Genomic DNA, 22,416 nt, shown 5'->3' with positions numbered 1-22,416 from the left:
CGGCTAAATGACGGTGCGAGCCGTGCTGGACCAATGGAAGAAAACACAAAAACGAGCTGGGAACATTTCGACACAAAGCATATGTTTACAATCAAGTGATGAAAGGTATGTGGCACATTGAATGGGGTTTATTTTTATGTACAGCAGGGGATAGCAAGGAATTTGGGGGGTACGACAGAAGACAAGCAATCTTTCAACAGCAGACACAGAGCATATTATCCCGTTATATCTTCTACAATCTTAATTTATGTTCGGATAGGCGCCATCTCACACACACACACACACACACACACACACACACACACACACACACACACACACACACACACACACACACACACACACACACACACACACACACACACACACACACACACGCACACACACACACACATGGAAGATTAGATTACCAGAGAGAAAGAAAGCAGGTGAGGATAAATGACCTCTTAATACCTGGTGCGGTTGATAAACCAATGCAACCCAGAAGGCTTAGGGAGAGGTAGGTGGGAGAAATACTGGTTGTGTCTAAGGTGCGGGAGTGGGAGGTGTGGTCTTGTGCAATGTGGGGGGTGCGGTGTCGTGCGAGAGGAAGATGGGATTGCGAGTCAGTAATGATGTTCCTTGTGCATCCAAAGAAGATGGGATAGAGGGGTGGGGAGAGAGAGAGAGAGAGAGAGAGAGAGAGAGAGAGAGAGAGAGAGAGAGAGAGAGAGAGAGAGAGAGAGAGAGAGAGAGAGAGAGAGAGAGAGAGAGAGAGAGAGAGAGAGAGAGAGAGAGAGAGAGAGAGAGAGAGAGAGAGAGAGAGAGAGAGAGAGAGAGAGAGAGAGAGAGAGAGAGAGAGAGAGAGAGAGAGAGAGAGAGAGAGAGAGAGAGAGAGAGAGAGAGAGAGAGAGAGAGAGAGAGAGAGAGAGAGAGAGAGAGAGAGAGAGAGAGAGAGAGAGAGAGAGAGAGAGAGAGAGAGAGAGAGAGAGAGAAAGATCCTGAACCTTTCTGTGTAAACGTCTGCATGTGTAATGTGTACCTCCGTGGGACGCTCCGCCTGAGTGTTCCCACCTTGTGATATGCCGCATTATCTCCTGCTTAATTACTTTGCCAGGGCTCGTGGGAACATGGGCTCCACACTGGTCTATCTGGTTGCGCGGAGGTGGAGGAACGTCGACAGTACTGCAGAAAGTCTCAAAAGGTGGCAGTCGTCCTGGATCAGCCTATCAAAGAGGAAGAAGCACGTTCTAGCAATCACACACCAATTGTGTTCTGGAGAAGAGCGAGATCGTGAGCAAAGGCAAGAGGGAAGAGGCAAGGGGCAATGAGCGAAGAGAGGCAAGCAAAAAGACTCTAACGGCTCCGCGCTACTCCTTTTATAAGCCCTGGGGCTGGGCGAAGGGTGGGGTGATGACCAGAAAGCAATGCACTGTGGCCTGAATCCTGCTTTTCTATTAGGCCACAGCGGCCCGAGCCATGCCCTGCCAGGCTTCGGGACCGGAAACCGTCAGTTGCCTACCAGCTTCGGCAGGGCTCAGAATTCCTGATTTAATGTCGGGCATGCTCCCCGAGCCAGCACCCCAGCTCTGTACGTGCTCCAAGTGCAGTCTGAATGTCAGATGGCAGCGGACTTTCCTCGCCCCCCACGGGCCCCCTCATACGCCAAAATGCACACCCTGGCCCCGAACCAAACTCCCGGATCGCCCTTCTCACGACCCCTCCTCATTGCCCTTGGTCTTGCCGTGGTCTGGCGACTGGATGAGAATTGTATCAATTCCGGATGCTCACCCTGGCCATCCCCGGTGAGATGCGGTCAAGCTGTTAACGTCTGTTGCATGGTCAAGCATCGCATGGTGCCGAGGACAATCCGACTTCATGCGGTGCTCCGCAAAATAGAGTGGCAAATTGTCGCGATGCAGAGATATGAGTGGGTGCGGGAATATGTTTCCTGTGTGCGGGAGGCGTTTGTGGTCAAAGTGGTGAGGTTTGGTGAGCGAGGTGCGAAGTAAGGTGTGGTTCCGGTTTGGATTTGGCGTGCAGATTTGAACAAAGTAACGGCACGCGATTCCCGTGCATGGGCGGGATAGTGTGTAGTGGAGATGTGGTGGATTTAAGCCACAGGAGGCATCGTGGTGTTCTTATTTTCAATTGCGTATTAAACGATGTGTGTGCTTGCATGCTTGTTTTGTACTATGGCTAAAAGGAAAAGGTTCGTGTAGGAATCAGAATATGAATTAGAAATAGTTACTGGACCGAACTACGAGACCCATATAATGCACTTCGTCCCGTTAACCCACGAGACATGAGGGGATGATTATCTGAACGGAGACTAATGAAATAATTGCCTGGGGATCACTGTATTTGGGTGCCTTGGCCTTGGAGGCATGTGGTTTTGTAGAACCGCAACAATATAAACAGGCTGAAATAAGGCTTTGCTTAAAAAACGATTTCTAAAAAATGTCTATGAAGTCAACAAGATCATCCAGCAAGTGAAGCAAACATAGCTTATTCTACAAAATGTCTTTCGACATTTATTTTGACACCATTATATTTTAATGGCAATAACCTTTATCAACCCCGTGTGAACACTTTTGATGGCACTTTGTTTTGGCACACATCCTGTTACTTTTCATACTTAATTGTACTGTACCAAAATGTCTCGTGTGAATTCAAAAAGAACCAACATTCAGATTGAAGGCATTCCAACTTTCCTAACCTCTCAGGTTCCTCCATTATTAAATATCCCCTCAAGCTGGAGTAATTTTAATAAACACAAGTTGGCTGCTGTATCTTTTCCCGACTTGATGAAATATCTCTTCCAAACGTTTCACAGGGCACAGGATACCTTTTACTTGCTGATGATTCTTGCATGCCATTGTATTTCTTTTTCATGCAAAAAATCCTGCTCTTAAGTCTGCTCCTCGATAGAAAATTCAAGCCATGTATTCATTTATCTTTGGATCATAGCATTCCATTAATCATGCACAGCTCATGTTGGCATCATTTTGCTCTGGCCTATTGTGCTGTGGGCTCACTTGGCATGACTCCGTATACGCCCCCAGCTCCTTTGCTGAGTGATCGATCTTCATTGGAATATTTCCATGCGATGACATTCCAAAGTCAAAGCGGCTGTGAGAGATGTAATGGAATTGTCCCAAAAGGAGCCTCGTCATCTCTACCAGAAGTGATTGTTCAATATTTTTGTTTATTAAAGAAATGCAAACAGTTTCAAAGTGACTTTTTGTCTCGAGTGCATTCTTCACATCGCTCCACCGTAAGTTGGAGCTGTAAGTGATTGCTATTTGTCTTTTGGTCATCTATCTTCACAACTCTTTAAGAAAAGCAGTTCAGTTCATCATCTAATGCACAATGCTTGTTGTTGTAATGCAATTTATTTGACTTTTTTTGTTTCCATAAAAGTCTAGTCTCATGGAAGAGTTAGAACACAGAATGGATTAGAACACAACAGAACAAATGGAACGGTATAAATAGAGGGGGGAAACACACCAACTGCATGTTCAAGGGATAAAATGGGGAGGCACTTGGACAAATAAGGGATGTGGGGAAGAATGAGGGCAAGGGGCTTGTACCCTCCCTCCCCTCTGGGCTGGCTCCCCTGCTTCACATCTTGCCCAGCTTGACACCATGGAAATCAAAGCCGGAAAGATGATTGGCATGTCCCATGATGAACCTGAGTCAATGGGCATATCACTTCACCATCACAGACAGGTTGGTGGTCTCTGTCTTCAGCCGACTCGTTTCTGGTCTTGCACCCACTGCTCTTTCTGTGCTTTGCCTCCCTGAGGTTTTTGCAGGGCACACACAGTTCATTTTCAATCCCTTCTGGTGAAACTCCCAAAATCCAGGATCACTGCTCACTTCCCCTCATTTGTTCCCCTCTTTTTTCCCCACCTGAGGAATCAACTTCCACATCTTCTTCAATCTCATTATTCCCTCAAAGCCTTCAAGACAGTTGTTCAAAACCATCTCAGATCGTCCCCAATCCAAAACCATGATCTTTTCTTCTCCTTTAATTCCCACCACACCCTATGCCCCTCAACCCCAACCCCACCTTTTTTCAAATTTCCAGTTTTTCCTTCCAGCACATTTGCTTCTGTATCAATCTTGTCCAACCCATGCATCCTCGGTCCTCCCCTACCCCTAATTCCTCCCCACGCCCATTATTTGTCCAAGTCTCCCTCTATTTTGTCTTTAAACCCTGTTCTTGCTGTTTCTCCCATCTGCAAACAGGAAGACACAGGTGGGGAAAAAGTGGAACGAATGAGTAGAGGTGAACAGCGATTCTGGATTTTGGGAGTTTCATCAAAAGGGGATGCTTTTGTTCTGTTGAGTCCTGATCATTCAGTGTTCTCACTCTTCCACAAGCCTTGACCTTGTGTCCAAATCCAAAAAAAGTGGGGAAAATCGAACAACGAAGTAAATTATGTTTTTTTCATAGTCGAGGCTCATGGTAGAGGTAATATAATTAGTTTCATACAATACAGTGCCATAATAATCACTAAAAAAAACAAGAAAACTTACCACTGGATAAACACTGAAAAGTATCCTTCATTTACTGGATCCCAAAATTCATGAGGATCCTTGTGAGATGATGTTCATCATAGTTGGAAGAGAATACAGTTTGAAACCATTCTCAAGAAATATTACCATACAAGTCACGTGGTATCCCTCCCATAAAGAATAATACTATGATGGTGATGGAACCACCAGGTGGATGAACATCCATGACACGTACGAGTTCCCCAGTTAGTTGTATCTTCAGTATATTTGCTCAGACATGCCTCCACCCCGTTGTCTAAGGGAAATGGGGGTACTGTATATGCATTGTGTGGGCTCTATTAGGTCTTCTTCCTCCTCCTATATATACCCCTGCTATTCTTTCTTTATTCCTCCTTTATTCATGGTTCATTCAATCCCTTCTTATTCGTCCTTCATATACGGTGGTTGCCATTTCATGCACCACACAGTACAATTTGGTTCTGTCTTTCCCTGATTACCATTCGACATTCTTCAAGTATATATCGGGTATATATACTTGTACAACCCGACCCGGGCGTAGTGGTGTGCGCCTGTAATCCGGCTACTCGGAGGCTTGGGTTTGAGGATCGCTTGAGGATGGGGGCTCTGCGCTGGGCCGCGCTATGAGACGTTGTAGGGCAGCCCAGAATCATGGCGAAACCCAATCCTTATCCCTGTGTCGTAAGAGGCGACCAGGGTTGCGTCAGGAAGGGCATCCGGCGTAAAACCTGTGCCAAATCAGGATGCGGATCATAATGGATGATCCGCTGTGGCGACCCCTAACGGAAGCAGCCGAAAGACGAACAACAACAACATATACTTGTACAACCCGCTATTCGCAAGTTCCCTTTCTTTTATTAACCCTCTCGTACAGCATCACACATCACCGCATTCTGAAACACAGCACCACAGACAACCACAATTCAGATGACGAAGGAAATAACAATCTCCCTGCCTTTTCAACATTCTGGGTGGGAAAACCAGTTAAGAAAGAAGCAGACTCGACTCGTTGATGATTGACAGCAAAAGGAGGCATTGGCTGGTGAGCGCACCAATGAGAATGCGTTGTCCTGCATCACAGGGCAAGCCACGACCTTTGCACTCGGGAACTCTACCTCCCATGAACTCCGATCTTCCAAGTCTTCGCCCTGCTGAAGCTGCTTAAAAGGTGGAACGCCAGAGAGTTTGCTGCTGTTGCAACATGCTGGAGACCCCAAAACAACTTGCCTGACTGTTCAAGCTGAGGAATGGGAGACTTCTGTTGGAGTCTGCCCTGAAGCCAGGACCAGTTGCACTGAAGTCAGGATGAGCTGCGCCAGACAGTGCTGGTAGAACGGTGCAACAACTGATAGAGCACGAGGCAAAAGCGTGAGTTTGAATGAGCTGGGATGCCCTTAGCGTGGGTAGATAGCTATATGCTGACTTACACTTATTTCACTTGATATCCCTCTAATAATTGCTAATTCATCTAGCTGGACTTACAAAGAGCATCACAATTATAAAGAGCTGCTTGTGACTTGTTTCTTGACCCTTCCATGCGAGGCTTTACCTCGGCACCTCACATTTTCCTCGAAGCATATATCGCCCACTTGTTTCACCTGCATTTACACCTTTCTGCTTTCTTTACCCCTCCTTATACCTCATTTGCTTCCCGTTTTGGGATGGGCACATGTCCATCAACGTGTGCCACAGTGTGTCAAAGGCCGAACCAACGCCTTGCTCTACCTCCATCTTCTTTTCTTCCCATCTACACTTCCTTGGTATGATTCTGCTGACGCTATATCTTGTGTGCAGTGGATTAAGGAAAGATTGAAGAAGTGGAATAAGCGCTAAGGGTTAGAATCTGTTCTTTTATGCCTTTTATTGATTGTTTGCTGTACCTGTGCGTATGTGCCTTTCATGACTTATTGCGTATGTAAATATTTGTTTGCTTATTTTGGTAATCAGTTTGTTTCTAACCCATCCAGTTTTGTCTCATTCCCTTTATTGGCTCGATTTAGTGTGTAAGACTAGATAGATGGGAAGTCTGCCCCATTGATTGGCTCTGCATTTTGCAAGTGCGTATCCACGGTTCTTCTCGGCCGTACGTAATAAATATATGGGTGTACACTGAGGCTACGTACCCCAATTGGCATTGCCAAACCACCGGAGAATGTCACACGTTTTAGAGCAAGGACCCTGCCAGGTTTGGCAGTATCAATCGGTGTCCATAGTTGCTTGACAACCCGATGGGCCGTGGACTTATCTGCGGTATGGAGGCCTACAGGGCCGGAGGCCTGGGAAGAGTTTTGGAAGTCTCTCTCATGATGAACCCTGAACCCCACATCTGTTACAATACCAACTATGTATTAGTCTTGTGTTTTATTCTGTGATTAAGGAACTTTCAGCATAGATAACTCAACATCTCTAATTGGTGGAATCTGCAGGATTAACAACAGAGGCAAAGCTGATCCATGTGACAAACTGGTGGCCACATTTGACAGAACATTCAACACATTTATACCCATTTTTGAATTAGTTTTGTATCCTGGTGTTAACTTAATGGTCAAGATGGCTGGTTTATAGATCTTAGCGTCTTGGGTTTAAGCCTCTGTTCATGTTGTTGAAATAAAACCAGGTGTGTTACTCAACCTGTCATTCTTCTGAGGTCAGCAAAATGAGTACCAGCCTTACTGGTAACAGGGCCACTGCATCAGTGGCACAGCTGTGCTTCTGGAGAATAATGCAACCAGCAGCCACAGGATGCATATGAAATAATAACAACAAGGTGTTTTTTTTTAAAAGGATTGTGATTTTATTTGAGATCGGCATCTCAAGGAGATGGGGATGGGCCTGGCATCTGCCTGGGGGATGGCCAGACGGAGGCCCCTGGAGTACCGCCAGAAAGTGGACGCAGCGACGCGCTGCTCTGGCGCATGCTCCCATACCTGACCTGATTTTATTTCGGGCAAAATTAAAAGAAATTATTATTTATTTGTGTAAATTAAGTGCAGCGTTCAAAAAGTTCTGTGTGGGAACGACTTGCACAACATCGTATCAGAAAGGTCAACATTTTCTTTGTTCAATATATAAGTATATACGATTAGGGAAAAAATACATAAATGTAATGTTATGTATTCATGAGCACCTACCTTTGTGGGATGACAGATTAGTTTGGAAATATGTACACTCGTCTCTGAGCTATCTGGCCTGGGTTCAAATCAAAGCCAGCTATAAACTGTCATCCTGATGTTTCATATGCAGGGGGAGGCATCAATGTTTTCCATGAGCCTGAGGACCAATTTGCCGGTTCCGGTCGTTGATGGACGTAAAAGATCCCACGGTGTCTTTCACGAAGAGGCGAATTATTGCCGGCATCCTGGACCATAAAAGTAATGTCATACGACTCCCAAAGTACAAATTCTTCAGCAAACCACTTTCAGTTGAACATCAGGCATGGCCGGCTGGTTCGTGAAAGACCTGGGCTCAAAACATTCCTGGCCGAGGTCGACTAAACTAGAAGGTGGGAATAATTGAATCCTTTAAAGATGAAGAGACATAATATCTTCTTTATAAATTAGGACGAAACCTCTGTCTGTCTGGAGGGCAATTACCAATAATTTCGTCGATGGAATATCATCGGAAAGTTCTTGGATAGGAGAGTTGCCATGTTCTTTTTTCGAGTAGGAATTGGGGTGGATGGTGGGGGTGGGAATAACCCTTCATGGCATTAAGCTATTAAAGCACTGTATTTATCATAGGAGAGAAGGAAAAAGGGAGAGGACAGAGAGGCAGAGAAAGGGAGAGGGAGAAGGGAAAAATAGGACCATGCGTTCTGAAGCTCACCTGGATCAGGAGCAACAGTCACTCAAACCCCCTTAGACCGCATCAGACACTGATTATTTTTTTTATGTCGTCAACAAACTTTGGTACATCATGGATGATGAAGGTTGTGGTCAAGTTTCCTGAAAATTGTGTGTGTGTCATTTCGGAGAAGAGAGCAAATGCTTATTTTGGGGGATCAAACCCCCCTTCCCAGACATCCTCATCTTGAACGCATATTTTAATCTGGTGAATAAATAAACCTTCATTAGGCATCAGATATGAAGCATGTGGCCAAGTTTCATCAAGATCACGTGTTTGGTTCAAGCGATAATGACTGAAGTGTTTATGGACTGACTGTTTATGGACTGATTTTTTTATCATCTCTGCGCATCTCTGACTCACCGACGGACATTGCTCGATCACATACTCACTGGACTAAAGTCCAGGTGAGCTAAAAATTATTAACATGAGAGTTCATGGAATACCTTTCTCCGTGCTGTCTTGAAAAACAAGGACATGGGCGGGGGTCTGCAAGCGGAAAATTTGATTACTCGAGATGACATAAAATGCTGTAATCTTTTGTTCAAGTACTGCCAACTGGAAGGTTTTTGAAAGTGCCAAGAACATGATTTCTGTTTTGCAGTGCTCAAGTGTATATATATATATATATATATATATATATATATATATATATATATATATATATATATATATATATATATATATATATATATATATATATATATATACATATATTGAAATAAAATAAAGATTTTAATGGTTGTAGAACCACAAAATTCTGTAAGTTTTTCCGCCGTTGATGCAGCGTTTTTACACCACCTTATTTAATGCGTTACATGAGTTCTTCGTTCGTACCTGTTTGTATCCCTTATGACGTCCTTAAAAACACTACTTTTCCTGTTTGGAATGATTTTCAATCTTCCTTGACTGTCAAGCAGGCAGGCAGAGTTAAAAAATTTTTTTTTATCATCTCTGCACATGTCCGATCGGGACAAATTCAGAGCCAAAGTACTGCTAAACTCCAGGTTTGTTTTCTGATTCACGTTCCGATTCTGTTCAAAATATAACACTCAATTCAAATGAACTTGTTCCTCGATCATAAAGTGACGTTTGTCGATGGACAGACAGACAGACAGACAGAAGTGAACCAATTGCTTAACCCCACATTTTGCTTCGTGCGCGCAGACTCAAAACAGCTTCCATTCAGTTTACGTCTTCCCGTCTCAAGATCCATGTTTCAGACACGTACAACACCGCACTCTATATGTGAACAATTCCACCAAATGCTTCTTCAGCTGTTTGTCAGGCCTCTTTCTCATAAGCTCTTTCATTTTACAAAAAGCTTCTTTGGATATTGTCATTCTGAAAATCCCACAAACCTATTCTGAAACTTTGTCTTCTGCACATGCTATCACATTATCATCGTCACTACTGCTGGATGAAGGCCTACCTCAATTCGTCTTGGGGAGTCAGCCTACTTGCCACACTTGCTGGGTATGTGTTGGTAAGATTGTTTGGGCAGGAATTTACAATTTGTTTCGGATGCCGGTGATAACTTGCTTACTTTTTACAAAAGAGTTACCATTGTCCTAATGGAGTGGCGTCTTGTACAAGGTTGCTTGTCAGGCTCAGAAACGTTCTTGAGTTGTATGCAAATGTATAAATGGATTATACTAAAGCTTTAACAAGTCCATTTAAGTGATGGATCCATGAGGTGTTGTTCTCCAAAGTGGATGAGCTAATCATCTAGTAGTATTCATTTGTTGTGTGCGATGTAGCAAATTTGATAAGATTTGTATAAATGCCAGCACGATATGTCGATGAGGGCTGAAATGGGAGCCCCAAGGTGGTGTACACATTAACGAGGTATCTTGACTAGCTTTGATTCCCAACCTGACTATAAACTGCCACCCTGGTGCTTCGCAGACAGGGTGTTTCATCAAGGAGTGTGTCAAGGCATTAAGCTGGTTATCCTGTTGTCTGTCAGGAGCATTCGCTCCAGTTCTCACGTTTTATTTTGTAAAGATCTCATGCATGACCTTAATGATGTCATGGTGTCTTTTGGAAGAGTTGACCATTGTGCACTGGCACTCTGACCACTGTCATGAAAGGCAATGGCAAACAACCCAGTGCATGCCCTGCCGAGAGACTGCTTCTGCAGCACCAATGCTCTGGAAGGAGTGATGGACATTGGATTGGATGATCGACCTGTTAGCCTGCTTTCTTTTTGATAAGTTACTATGTCACATCAAATCGACTCATATCTGTGCTCGTCTTGTGTTTTACAGATTCGTTCAGCTGATGTACAATGGAAATCGTGTTTTTGTCAATCTTGCTGGCTGGTTTCATGGCGAAGTCCCAGGAATGCCCAACACACTGTAGTTGCCAAAATCTTTCTCCGTCACTCAGTACAGTCTGTGCAAAGATCGGGCTCCTTTTTGTTCCCTCAAACATCAATCGGCAGACTGTGGAACTACGTCTAGGGGACAACTTCATTACGACAGTACGCAAGCAGGACTTCGCTAATATGAGCCTCTTGGCCGACCTGACACTTTCACGGAATACTATAAGCCACGTGACACCAACCGCCTTCGCTGACCTCACAAGCCTCACATTCATGCACCTCGACTACAACCGCCTGACAAATATTGCTGATGATGTGTTCCACGGTCTTTCTAGCCTTCGTCACCTCATCATAAGCAACAACCAGCTGAATAAAGTTTCCGAGGGTGCCTTTGATTATTTCCTCACGACTCTCGAGGATCTAGATCTGGCTTACAATAACCTTGTGTATGTGCCATGGGATGCCATTGCCAAAATGACGGCCTTGCACACACTCAGCCTGGACCACAACATGATTGACCATATTGTTGCGGGCACCTTCACACACCTGCATAAGCTTGCACGCCTTGACATGACGTCCAACAAGCTGCAAAAATTGCCACCTGATCCACTTTTCTCTCGTCTTCAGCATTTAACAAGCCCCTCAATGAATGTCGACCAGCCACTCATTCTGAGGTTTGGTGGTAACCCCCTGCATTGCAACTGTGAGTTGCTTTGGCTTCGGCGCCTAACTCATGAGAGCAACTTGGAAACTTGTGCCTCACCATCACACCTTGTTGCCCGATACTTCTGGTCTGTCCCTGAACATGATTTTGTGTGTGACAAACCACTCATCACTCACCACACGGCCTACCTGAATATCCTCGAGGGGCAACGTGCGACCTTTCGCTGCCGAGCCATTGGTGACCCTGAGCCACTTGTGCATTGGGCTGCACCTGACGAGCGTGTGCTTTCCAACTCAACACGCTTGCTTATCTATGATAACGGCACCCTCGACATCCTAGTGACGACCACTCGGGATGATGGCAAGTTCACATGCATTGCTTCCAATCCTGCAGGTGAAGCAACGGCATCCATCAGGCTGAGCATAATACACCTGCCACACGTGCCCATGAACAACAACAGCATGCATCGTGCCCAGGAACCCGACCCGGGGCTTTCTGACATTACAGGCTCTGCCAAGTCTGTACACGCTGCTTCTGCAGCCGCTGCCAACACTTCGGACACCAAGGCTTTCCTGAACCGACGGGTCCTGGCCACTGGTGTGACATCAAGCTCAGCTGTAATCAAATGGTCAGTGGGAAAGACTATATGGGACGTGAAAATGTACCAACTGCAGTACAACAGCTCTGCCGATGATACGCTTATGTACAGGTGCTGACACATTTCATTTTCACATTTACACTCTTTTCCCTTTACAATGATATTTATTATTTTAATTGTTTTTTTCATGCTCGGTATTCCTCGAGAGGCCCTGGTTGCCTTGGAAACTAATATTGGTAGAGTTGGACACCATTAATAATGAATTTTATTGTGTTTGGAAGCTCCTTTGTCTATTTTATGGAATTGTGTAGTTAGCCTAATGGTTCTGCAGTGCAATATGAAATCATCGACACATAATTTACACAGGAAAAAGTGGCTGAGGGTGATTAAGAAAAACACAATTTAGAAAAAGAATACATGGGAGAGAACTGAAGGAGAGGAGGGCAGAAGAATGTTGAAGAAGGTGATAGAAATGGAGAAAAGGAAGTGCAAGTTTAATATATTCGTCCACCCACCCAATGGAGATGGCAGGAAGGGTCATGTTATTATCCTCTCTGGGGTATATAGACTTTCAGCAGATAGACTCGGGTCCGTTAGTCTGTGGGGGTCGCGATAAGCATATAATGCCTCAAGAACGTCAGGTTTCCTCCCTTTTCAGTTTAGTGTTAAACGGCAGTGTCGACTGTTTAAAAAGGTAATCACACGTGTTTGTGTTTTATAATATTTTATACTTCTGGTAAGAGTGCCCCACGTAAACACCACAATAAGCTATTTATTCATGTTAACACAGCGTTTGTTCAAGGAGGAAACATCCTTTCGGGAGGGAGGATGGAGTGGTATTGGTATAAATATTGTTTTGTAATAACATTAATATTATGCTATTATCAGTAGTGTTGTACTTGCTTTTGTTGGAAGAAGCAGTCTTGGAAAGATGCCACAATTAGCTATATTAACACGGATTTACACCTGAACACAGATTTCGCCCAAGGCGGAAAACCCCCTTGGGGATGGGGGGCAAATCAAGTCGCTACAACCTCCATCGTGTAACCCTTTGTCGTCCTATCAAAGTTTGGTTGAGATTGGATAAGTAATGACCGAATTTATCACCATCAGGCAGACACTAAATTCTGTATTTTCGTATGATGATAGATGAGAAAACATGGTTGGTTATGAATCGGAGTGGAGGGTGGTGAATGCTGCATGAGGTGAGGCGAGATGTTGCTGTCGATGAAAGATGCCAAAATGAAGATGACAAATTTGATTCGGTATTGTGAAAGTCCACATCAGAGGGCTCTCTGTCTTGCAGTGTAATGGCAATTTCAAATGGAAAATGTTCATTAAACTGAATATGGACAAGGAGGATGTATGAATAATATATGTATGTATATATATATATATATATATATATATATATATATATATATATATATATATATATATATATATACATATATATACATATATATATATATGTATATATATATATATATATATATATATATATATATATATATATATATATATATATATATATATATATATATATATATACATCCACTTCCCCATCTTTCCTGATGATGAGGGCTTTTTGCCCCACTCTGCTGTCTGTAACTTACAAAGGTGAGGTTGGAGTTTGGGCAGGTGTTAAAATGACGTATTTTTGTTTACATAATATGTAGATGGCACAACATCAATCATCATATGATCTGTTCCCCCACAATGGCTTTCTGTAAGAAATGAGATCTGGAGAAATGTTCAAGAGAGGATGCCATTATTAAAAGGCTATTTTGGTTATGGCCGTTAAGCAGCCAAGCCCATAATATATCCAGCCGTTGTATTACAGTTCCTTAATAAGGTTTCCTACCATTACCGGATGAGAGCATTTGCAATTTTTTTTTTTTTCGAAAGAATAATGTTTCCGGGAATAACCTCAAAATTAATGGCCTGTTCAAATCACAAAACTCTGCAAAAATGTGAATCCACCAAAGATTTATGAAATAAAAATAAAGATTCTGTGAAAAAATCACAAGATTACTTAAATAATTCTCGAAGGCAAATTCTTTGTCCACCTTCAAGCCCTTCACTCACTGTCCGTACAATTCTAAAAACGAAATCGGTTTTCTACATTACTGTAGGTCTCTCTCTCTCAATCGAGTGCAGCCTGTGGCTGCTGGTTGCATCATTGGTTGTGACGTGGCTATGCCGTTGATGCAGTGTCCCCATTACCAGTACACTGGTACTCATTTTGCCGACCTCGAAAGGATGACAGGCTGAGTCAACCTCCTGGTGTATTTTAATTCAGTGGCCAACGGGGCTTGAACTCAGGATCCTAAGATCCCAAGCCCTAGGATCCAAAGCCACCACCCTAACAACTAAGCCAACACCAGGCTATTACTGCAGGTGATATTGTAGGACCACTCTATGACTGTCCACAATCTCTAAATGAGAATTCATCACCTCAATCTGACACCCTACAACCTCCATATGACACTCCATCTCGACAGGACAATCTACAAACCATATGTGATGCTCCATCCGCTCATAACGATCCACAACCCATATATTCACAATCCATCCCCCACGATGTGATGCTCCACTATTCTGATCAATATGGCACTGCATATACCCGACATTACACTTCACCCCTAATCGACACATCCACCACACCTATATGATTCTCCATCAATCTCATCTGACAACGAGGATGGCACTTGGTAAAGCGAATGCCTCCGCTATGCTGAACAGTTTATGTTTTGTATCCCTCTGATCGGCGGGATCTGCGTCCAGATGTTAACCAAAATCAAATTGGCTTGTTCGTTTCACCTAAGTAACCTGTCCACCAAGTTTTGTCGTAATCCACACATAACTCTTTGAGATATTGTTCTATATGTGGTTTTTGATACTATCTCTCAATGGTGAAGAATCTTTTTTAAAAATTCCAGTATCCGGATCTGGATCTTCACCAACATTGAGTCAGTTCATCTTTATCACACACCCAATTTGACCACTAAATTTTGTCTGAATCCGTCCATATTTTTGTGAAATATCATGCTATATATCGTTTCTGGCCCTATCTCTCAATGGTGAAGAATCACAAAAGATTGTAGTATCCTGATCTGGATCCAGATCTTCACTAAAACCTAATCAATTTGTCACTGTTGCACACCTCACCTGTCCACCAAGTTTCATCTGAATCGGTCCCATAACATTTTGAGACATCCTGCTCACAGACAAACAAACGGGTGAAAACATGACCTCCATCCACTGGAAGAGGTAAATATTAACAACCCTTATATGACAATTATATCCACTCATCCACAGGAAAATCCTTCACAGCCATGAATGACAATCCATCACTATCCTTTCAGAGAGTATGCCTGCCGTACTATCTGATAACATTAATAGCTGGGATGATAAAGATTATACAGTGCTTTTCAAAATATTACACCATTGGCTGCTGTGTAAGATTCAACCAAAATTCTCCAAATTGCTGCATTAGCTTCATCCAGATAGAACATGGGCATCACAAAGATTCTGTCTCCCTCATTGACATGCCATGAATCCATGATGGCGACTGCCTTTGTGATGTCCAAGCAATCATTTTGGCCGGATGGAGAGATACAGAATTCAAGGTTCAGATAAAACCTTTCATTTTCACCAATGAAAATGAATAAGGACGTTTATTTCAATGACCCACCGTATTGATTTACCTGCTCATTGCATTGGACATCATGTGATTGCTCCAATACCGATTGCCTTACAAACAATTCACCGATTTATTAAGAGCTCTAATAGAAACCTGGTGAGAGTAGCCTATCCTTGGAGCTGATGACAACATTTTGGACGTCAAAATATTCCAGCACAAGTTTTACTTAACACGAACAATATCTATTTTTGAAATCCCATTGTTTTTGTCAGCATGTGATCCCAAGTTCTGATTTTGAAAACCTTGAATAATATGAAGTTTTAACCATATAAATTCAGGATTCCCATGTTTTAGAGATCTTTACTTATAAATCCAAGCATAACTAAGTCCTTCATCGTTGCCTTGCTCTCAAAACACCAAAATAGCCCAAGGGAGCTCATTCTTGACAAATCATTATCATGTTGTCTCTGTCTCATGTATAAAACAATAACAGCTAATTTAAATTGAATTGTTTTTTGCACGTGCTGCAAATATAGCAAATTTAATGCCAACACTAATGCGCATTCCAAAAATTCTCCTCTGCCACTTGCAATTAGAAATAAATTTTCGAGAGTCATTGATTTGTGTGGAAACACTTACTATATGCACTTATTGCCATTGTCCAAGTTTAGTGGTGGCACATATGTGGCAGAGTATGAGTAAATTGTGCACTTTGTGATAAAAGCTTGGAATTTGGCAAGATAAACATACCAAACATTTTCAGGAAGGCAGCCAAGCTGAAATGGCCTGATCATGGCAGCCATTTTTGATTTTAAAATGGCCACCATTTACGATAACAGCATTCATAAAATTTTCACTTGTGAAACATACAGAATGTCGAAGTCGTCAAACGAACATTTTTTTTTGTCCAAGTGCCTTATTTTTTGGCCAAAGACGTTTACAACATGTTGCTTATGTTGTTTGCCTTTCATTTTAACCATTATAACCAGATTACATGGCATTGCAGAATCTCTGATGTGAAGGATTGCTGGAGGACACGAGTTGAGTAGGAGTACACAATGGCAAACCACCCAGCATATGGGTATATGCATGTTGAACTCCAGTAAATACACAATTCAGAGGATCAACACAGGAGCATAAATATACAGAGGTGGATGTTGCCAGCTTGGATGGGTGGAAGAATTATACCAGTGTGATTGACCCGTTCTCCAGGAAATCAGCCAGTAAAATAACAAGTTTCTCCTATGACAGCATTGACACACGAGGCTCACTTCACGAAATTTGTCGTTTTTCGCATGGATACACCTGTTGTCAGGCGTGCTCTCTCATCGCAATACTCTCATTTACTTGCCAAACTTGGTGCTGGAGATCTTGTAGCATATGAGGCAAACTATCATTCCAAATGTCTTATGACATGATGCATCATGATGTGACAAATAATTAATCAACTGGACAGACTCACGAGCCCAAACAATACGGATACACAAGCACAGCCGTTTTGAAATCCAAGAAGGTGGCCACAATTTTTATTTCAGCTTGGCCCCGTTAATGAAAATGTTTAACATATTTCTCACAAGCTGTGAGCTTTCATTATTTTATCAAAAAGTGCACAATTCTTTCACATGTCTCCGCCGCCATTAATAATGCAAATAGACAGAACAGTGATACCGTCCCAGGCAAAAATGATACAGTTAGAACTATAGCATATGAGAGTTGGACTCTCGTAGACTACAGTAGTCTGCAGAGAAGTCCGACAGGAAAGGAATGTTATTTTTGCCTGGGATACATTAAAGCAGCATTTGAAATCAATTACCCTTCCTTTTGTCTCACACTGAGATTATAATGCATCATTAGTTACTCAATGATATATGATATGATATGATATATATTGCATGCCCAGACTGGGAATCAAACCCAGGTCAGGAATCAAACCCAGGTCCTAAAACAAACCATACCAGTGCTCTGCCATTTGAGCTATCTGGGAAACCCAATGGCTGAGTAACACAATTCGTCCATATATATATATATATATATATATATATATATATATATATATATATATATATATATATATATATATATATATATATATATATATATATATATATATATATATATATATATATATATATATATATATATATATATATATATATATATATATATATATATATATATATATATATACACACACACACACACACACACATACATACATACATACAGGTGCCTCTCTCTTTCCCGAACTGCTTTCGGGGCACTCACTGCCAACCATAGGAGCAGCTTTGGCCTGTTCTCAAAAGGGTATTCCCACTGTGAGGGGACACATTCATGTCCACTATTAAACACCACAGCGGGCGTCGTAATGTAATTAGAAAATGAACAGGACAGAATGATCACAAATATATGTGGAAAAATTTACTATATATATATATATATATATATATATATATATATATATATATATATATATATATATATATATATATATATATATATATATATATATATATATACATATATATACATACATATATATATATATATATATATATATATATATATATATATATATATATATATATATATATATATATATATATATATATATATATATATATATATATATATATATATATATAGTCCAAGCGGTCTTCTAATATGCGCTGCGTTCAATACTACTCTACTTTTACCATTCCCCAAGGTCGCCCAAGTGAGACAAAATGATGGCAATCCCACACGAAAAGCAGATGGATGAAAACATCCTCTTACCTTTTAAAGGATTTATTTATTTTATCATGACAAGCACAAGGAAGAGGTTCGACAAGATACTACAATAATGGAACAAACCAAGCGAGTCAAAAGGACACAAAAAGTAGAATGCCATACGCAAATTTATATGCAATGAGGAGAAATATAAGCTCAAATCCCAACCCACTCGAAACCACAGATCGCACCTATACTACAACACAATAATGCAGATGGGGCTTCCCTTTTCTTTTATGCACAGGGTGGGTGCAGTTCAATACAATGCTGCCCGCTTAAGAGACCAGGGAATGAGACGAGAGCCAGTAATGAGCAGGGCTGGCGATGGGTAGCCTTCAACTTGGCCACATGGTCCCCTTTTTCCTTTTTCCTCCAGCCCTCCAAAAACACAAGGTGATCCCAGCTTCGGTCAATTCCCCACAAGGCTTTCCTTCCAATTGAGATCTCCATGACCCTCTTGACACGTGAGCTTCTTTTGGTTCTCTCGGTGGAATCACGAGCCTTTATTTGTCCTCTCCCGTGGACTCTCCTGGTGACTCTCTGGTGTCCATTCTCTTGCAGGACATTCTCTTGTGGACTCTCTTGTCTCAAACCTCATGCACATGAGTTGATAGAGTTCACTTCTTCCTCTTCTGGTCGCACTGACTCTCTTGCCCTCACAACCCTCTCCTTGTTCTCTCACATGGACTCTCCGGTCAGAACTGAGTTCTCTCATTCCTCTTGGGTCCCACCCAAGGGGGCGACCCCGATTAAAAATAGTACACCTTTTATTCTGAGCTCTACAGCCCACTGCTCCACCCTGGCTGGCAAAGACTGGCCAGATAGATCATAACTGGCTGTTTGACACATGTTCCTCTGTGATGGGAAGTCCATTCCTCGCCCTACACACAAGAGGTATTTATGCATACATAATTCATTAACCTGTCTACTTTGTCTATAAATTACTTATGCTGCCTTCTCAGCATCACGTGAAACGAACAACTTTCTCTAACAGATCCCTGTTACATGGCAATCAAACCTACTTGAAACACGTGGACCATACGACTCTTACCACAGTCTAATGATGGATCATTCCCCTTTCCATGTCACACTATACTGTATTATGGAGTGGGGTAGTACTACATTTTGAGGGATGATATGGGTAAAAATGGCCGGCCATTCAAATGTATACACAATAATATGCTTAAAACTAAAATAAAGTAAAGTCAAAGCATTTAAAAGCCATATCTTTTATTCTTTTTTTTTTCTGTGAAATTGTTTTTTTTCTGTGTTTTTAATTATGTGGCGGTGAAGTGTTTTTAATAACGTGGAAGTGAGGTGTTTTTAATAACGGGATGGTGAGGTGTTTTTAATTATGTGGAGGTGAGGTGTTGTTGATCACGTGGCGGTGAGGTGTTTTTAATAACGTGGAAGTGAGGTGTTTTTAATAACGTGATGGTGAGGTGTTTTTAATAAGGTAGTGGTGAGGTGTTTTTAGTTATGTGGCAGTGAGGTGTTTTTAATAACGTGGTAGTGATGTGTTTTTAATAACGTGGTGGTGAGGTGCTTTTGATAAGGTGGAAGTGAGGTGTTTTTAATAACGGGATGGTGAGGTGTTTTTAATAACGTGGAAGTGAGGAGTTTTTAATAACGGGATGGTGAGGTGTTTTTAATAACGTGGAAGTGAGGTGTTTTTAATAACGTGGAAGTGAGGTGTTTTTAATAACGTGGAAGTGAGGTGTTTTTAATAACGTGGAAGTGATGTGTTTTTAATAACGTGATGGTGAGGTGCTTTTTTCACGTGAAAGTGATGTGTTTTTAATAACGTGATGGTGAGGTGCTTTTAATAACGTGGCAGTGAGGTGTTTTTAATCACGTGGAAGTGAGGTGTTGTTAATCACGTGGCGGTGAGGTGTTTTTAATAACGGGATGGTGAGGTGTTTTTTTAACATGGAAGTGATGTGTTTTTAATAACGTGATGGTGAGGTGCTTTTAATAGCATGGCAGTGAGGTGTTTTTAATCAAGTGGAAGTGAGGTGTTGTTAATCACGTGGCGGTGAGGTGTTTTTAATAACGGGATGGTGAGGTGTTTTAATAACGTGGAAGTGAGGTGTTTTTAATAACGGGATGGTGAGGTGTTTTTAATTATGTGGCGGTGACGTGTTTTTAATAACGTGGAAGTGAGGTGTTTTTAATAACGGGATGGTGAGGTGTTTTTAATTATGTGGCGGTGAGGTGTTGTTGATCACGTGGCGGTGAGGTGTTTTTAATAACGTGGAAGTGAGGTGTTTTTAATAACGTGATGGTGAGGTGTTTTTAATAAGGTAGTGGTGAGGTGTTTTTAGTTATGTGGAAGTGAGGTGTTTTTAATAACGTGGTAGTGATGTGTTTTTAATAACGTGGTAGTGATGTGTTTTTAATAACATGATAGTGATGTGTTTTTAATAACGTGGTGGTGAGGTGCCTTTGATAACGTGGAAGTGAGGTGTTTTTAATAACGGGATGGTGAGGTGTTTTTAATAACGTGACAGTGAGGTGTTTTTAATAACGTGGAAGTGATGTGTTTTTAATAACGTGATGGTGAGGTGTTTTTAATAACGTGGAAGTGAGGTGTTTTTTAATAACGGGATGGTGAGGTGTTTTTAATAACGTGGAAGTGAGGTGCTTTTTAATAACGGGATGGTGAGGTGTTTTTAATTATGTGGCGGTGAAGTGTTTTTAATAACGTGGTAGTGATGTCTTTTTAATAACGTGGAAGTGAGGTGTTTTTTAATAACGGATGGTGAGGTGTTTTTAGTTATGTGGCAGTGAGGTGTTTTTAATAACGTGGTAGTGATGTGTTTTTAATAACGTGGTAGTGATGTGTTTTTAATAACGTGGTAGTGATGTGTTTTTAATAACGTGGTGGTGAGGTGCTTTTGATAACGTGGAAGTGAGGTGTTTTTAATAACGGGATGGTGAGGTGTTTTTAATAACGTGGAAGTGAGGTGTTTTTAATAACGTGGAAGTGATGTGTTTTTAATAACGTGATGGTGAGGTGTTTTTAATAACGTGGAAGTGAGGTGTTTTTTAATAACGGGATGGTGAGGTGTTTTTAATTATGTGGCGGTGAAGTGTTTTTAATAACGTGGAAGTGAGGTGTTTTTAATAACGGGATGGTGAGGTGCTTTTGATAACGTGTAAGTGAGGTGTTTTTAATAACGGGATGGTGAGATGTTTTTAATAACGTGGAAGTGAGGTGTGTTTAATAACGTGAAAGTGATGTGTTTTTAATAACGTGATGGTGAGGTGTTTTTAATAACGTGGAAGTGAGGTGTTTTTTAATAACAGGATGGTGAGGTGTTTTTAATAACGTGGAGTTGAGGTGTTTTTTAATAACGGGATAGTGAGGTGTTTTTAATTATGTGGAGGTGAAGTGTTTTTAATAACGTGGAAGTGAGGTGTTTTTAATAAAGGGATGGTGAGGTGTTTTTAATTATGTGGAGGTGAGGTGTTGTTGATCACGTGGAGGTGAGGTGTTTTTAATAACGTGGAAGTGAGGTGTTTTTAATAACGTGATGGTGAGGTGTTTTTAATAAGGTGGTGGTGAGGTGTTTTTAATTATGTGGCAGTGAGGTGTTTTTAATAACGTGGAAGTGAGGTGTTTTTAATAATGTGGTAGTGATATGTTTTTAATAACGTGGTGGTGATGTGTTTTTAATAACGTGGTGGTGAGGTGCTTTTAATAACGTGGCAGTGATGTGTTTTTAATTTTGTGGAGGTGAAGTGTTTTTAATAACGTTGTGGTGAGGTGTTTTTAATAACATGGCAGTGAGGTGTTTTTAATAACGTGGAAGTGAGGTGTTTTTAATTATGTAGAGTTGAGATATTTTTAATTATGTGGTGGTGAGGTGTTTTTAATGATGTGGTGGTGTTTGTCCCACTGTTGTGACGTGTGGTGAGGTTGCGCATATCAAGGCAATCCACTCATATATATTTTGTTGGATGGAGAGTAAAAGCATGCTGAGCCAAAATAATAATTTCACATCTGCTGTGTGATTTATTGTTACCTTTGAGGACGGATGTTGTATTCT

General features: G+C 41.6%; 1 protein-coding gene across 3 annotated transcripts in view; it reads left to right on the top strand.

Annotated features, from left to right (window-relative positions):
- LOC147022732 (leucine-rich repeat and fibronectin type III domain-containing protein 1-like) overlaps window positions 1–22,416 on the top strand; it is a 250,562-nt gene that overhangs the window by 85,458 nt on the left and 142,688 nt on the right. For 2 of the 3 annotated variants that reach the window (XM_085887526.1, XM_085887528.1), the window contains one exon: window positions 10,635–12,063. In XM_085887526.1, the coding sequence (XP_085743652.1) occupies window positions 10,655–12,063 (1,409 nt within the window). In that variant the 5' untranslated portion in view covers window positions 10,635–10,654. Of the gene's footprint in view, window positions 1–6,213; window positions 6,282–10,634; window positions 12,064–22,416 lie in introns of all 3 variants that reach the window. The other variant, XM_085887527.1, reaches the window with a different exon arrangement.

Source organism: Eptatretus burgeri, chromosome 7, assembly GCF_056783735.1.
Source record: "Eptatretus burgeri isolate ZD-2024b chromosome 7, Ebu_testis_v1, whole genome shotgun sequence".
In the NCBI taxonomy this organism is placed as follows: domain Eukaryota; kingdom Metazoa; phylum Chordata; class Myxini; order Myxiniformes; family Myxinidae; genus Eptatretus; species Eptatretus burgeri.
Note: the sequence above shows the minus strand (reverse complement) of the source record. Positions and strands in the feature narration are given on the sequence as shown.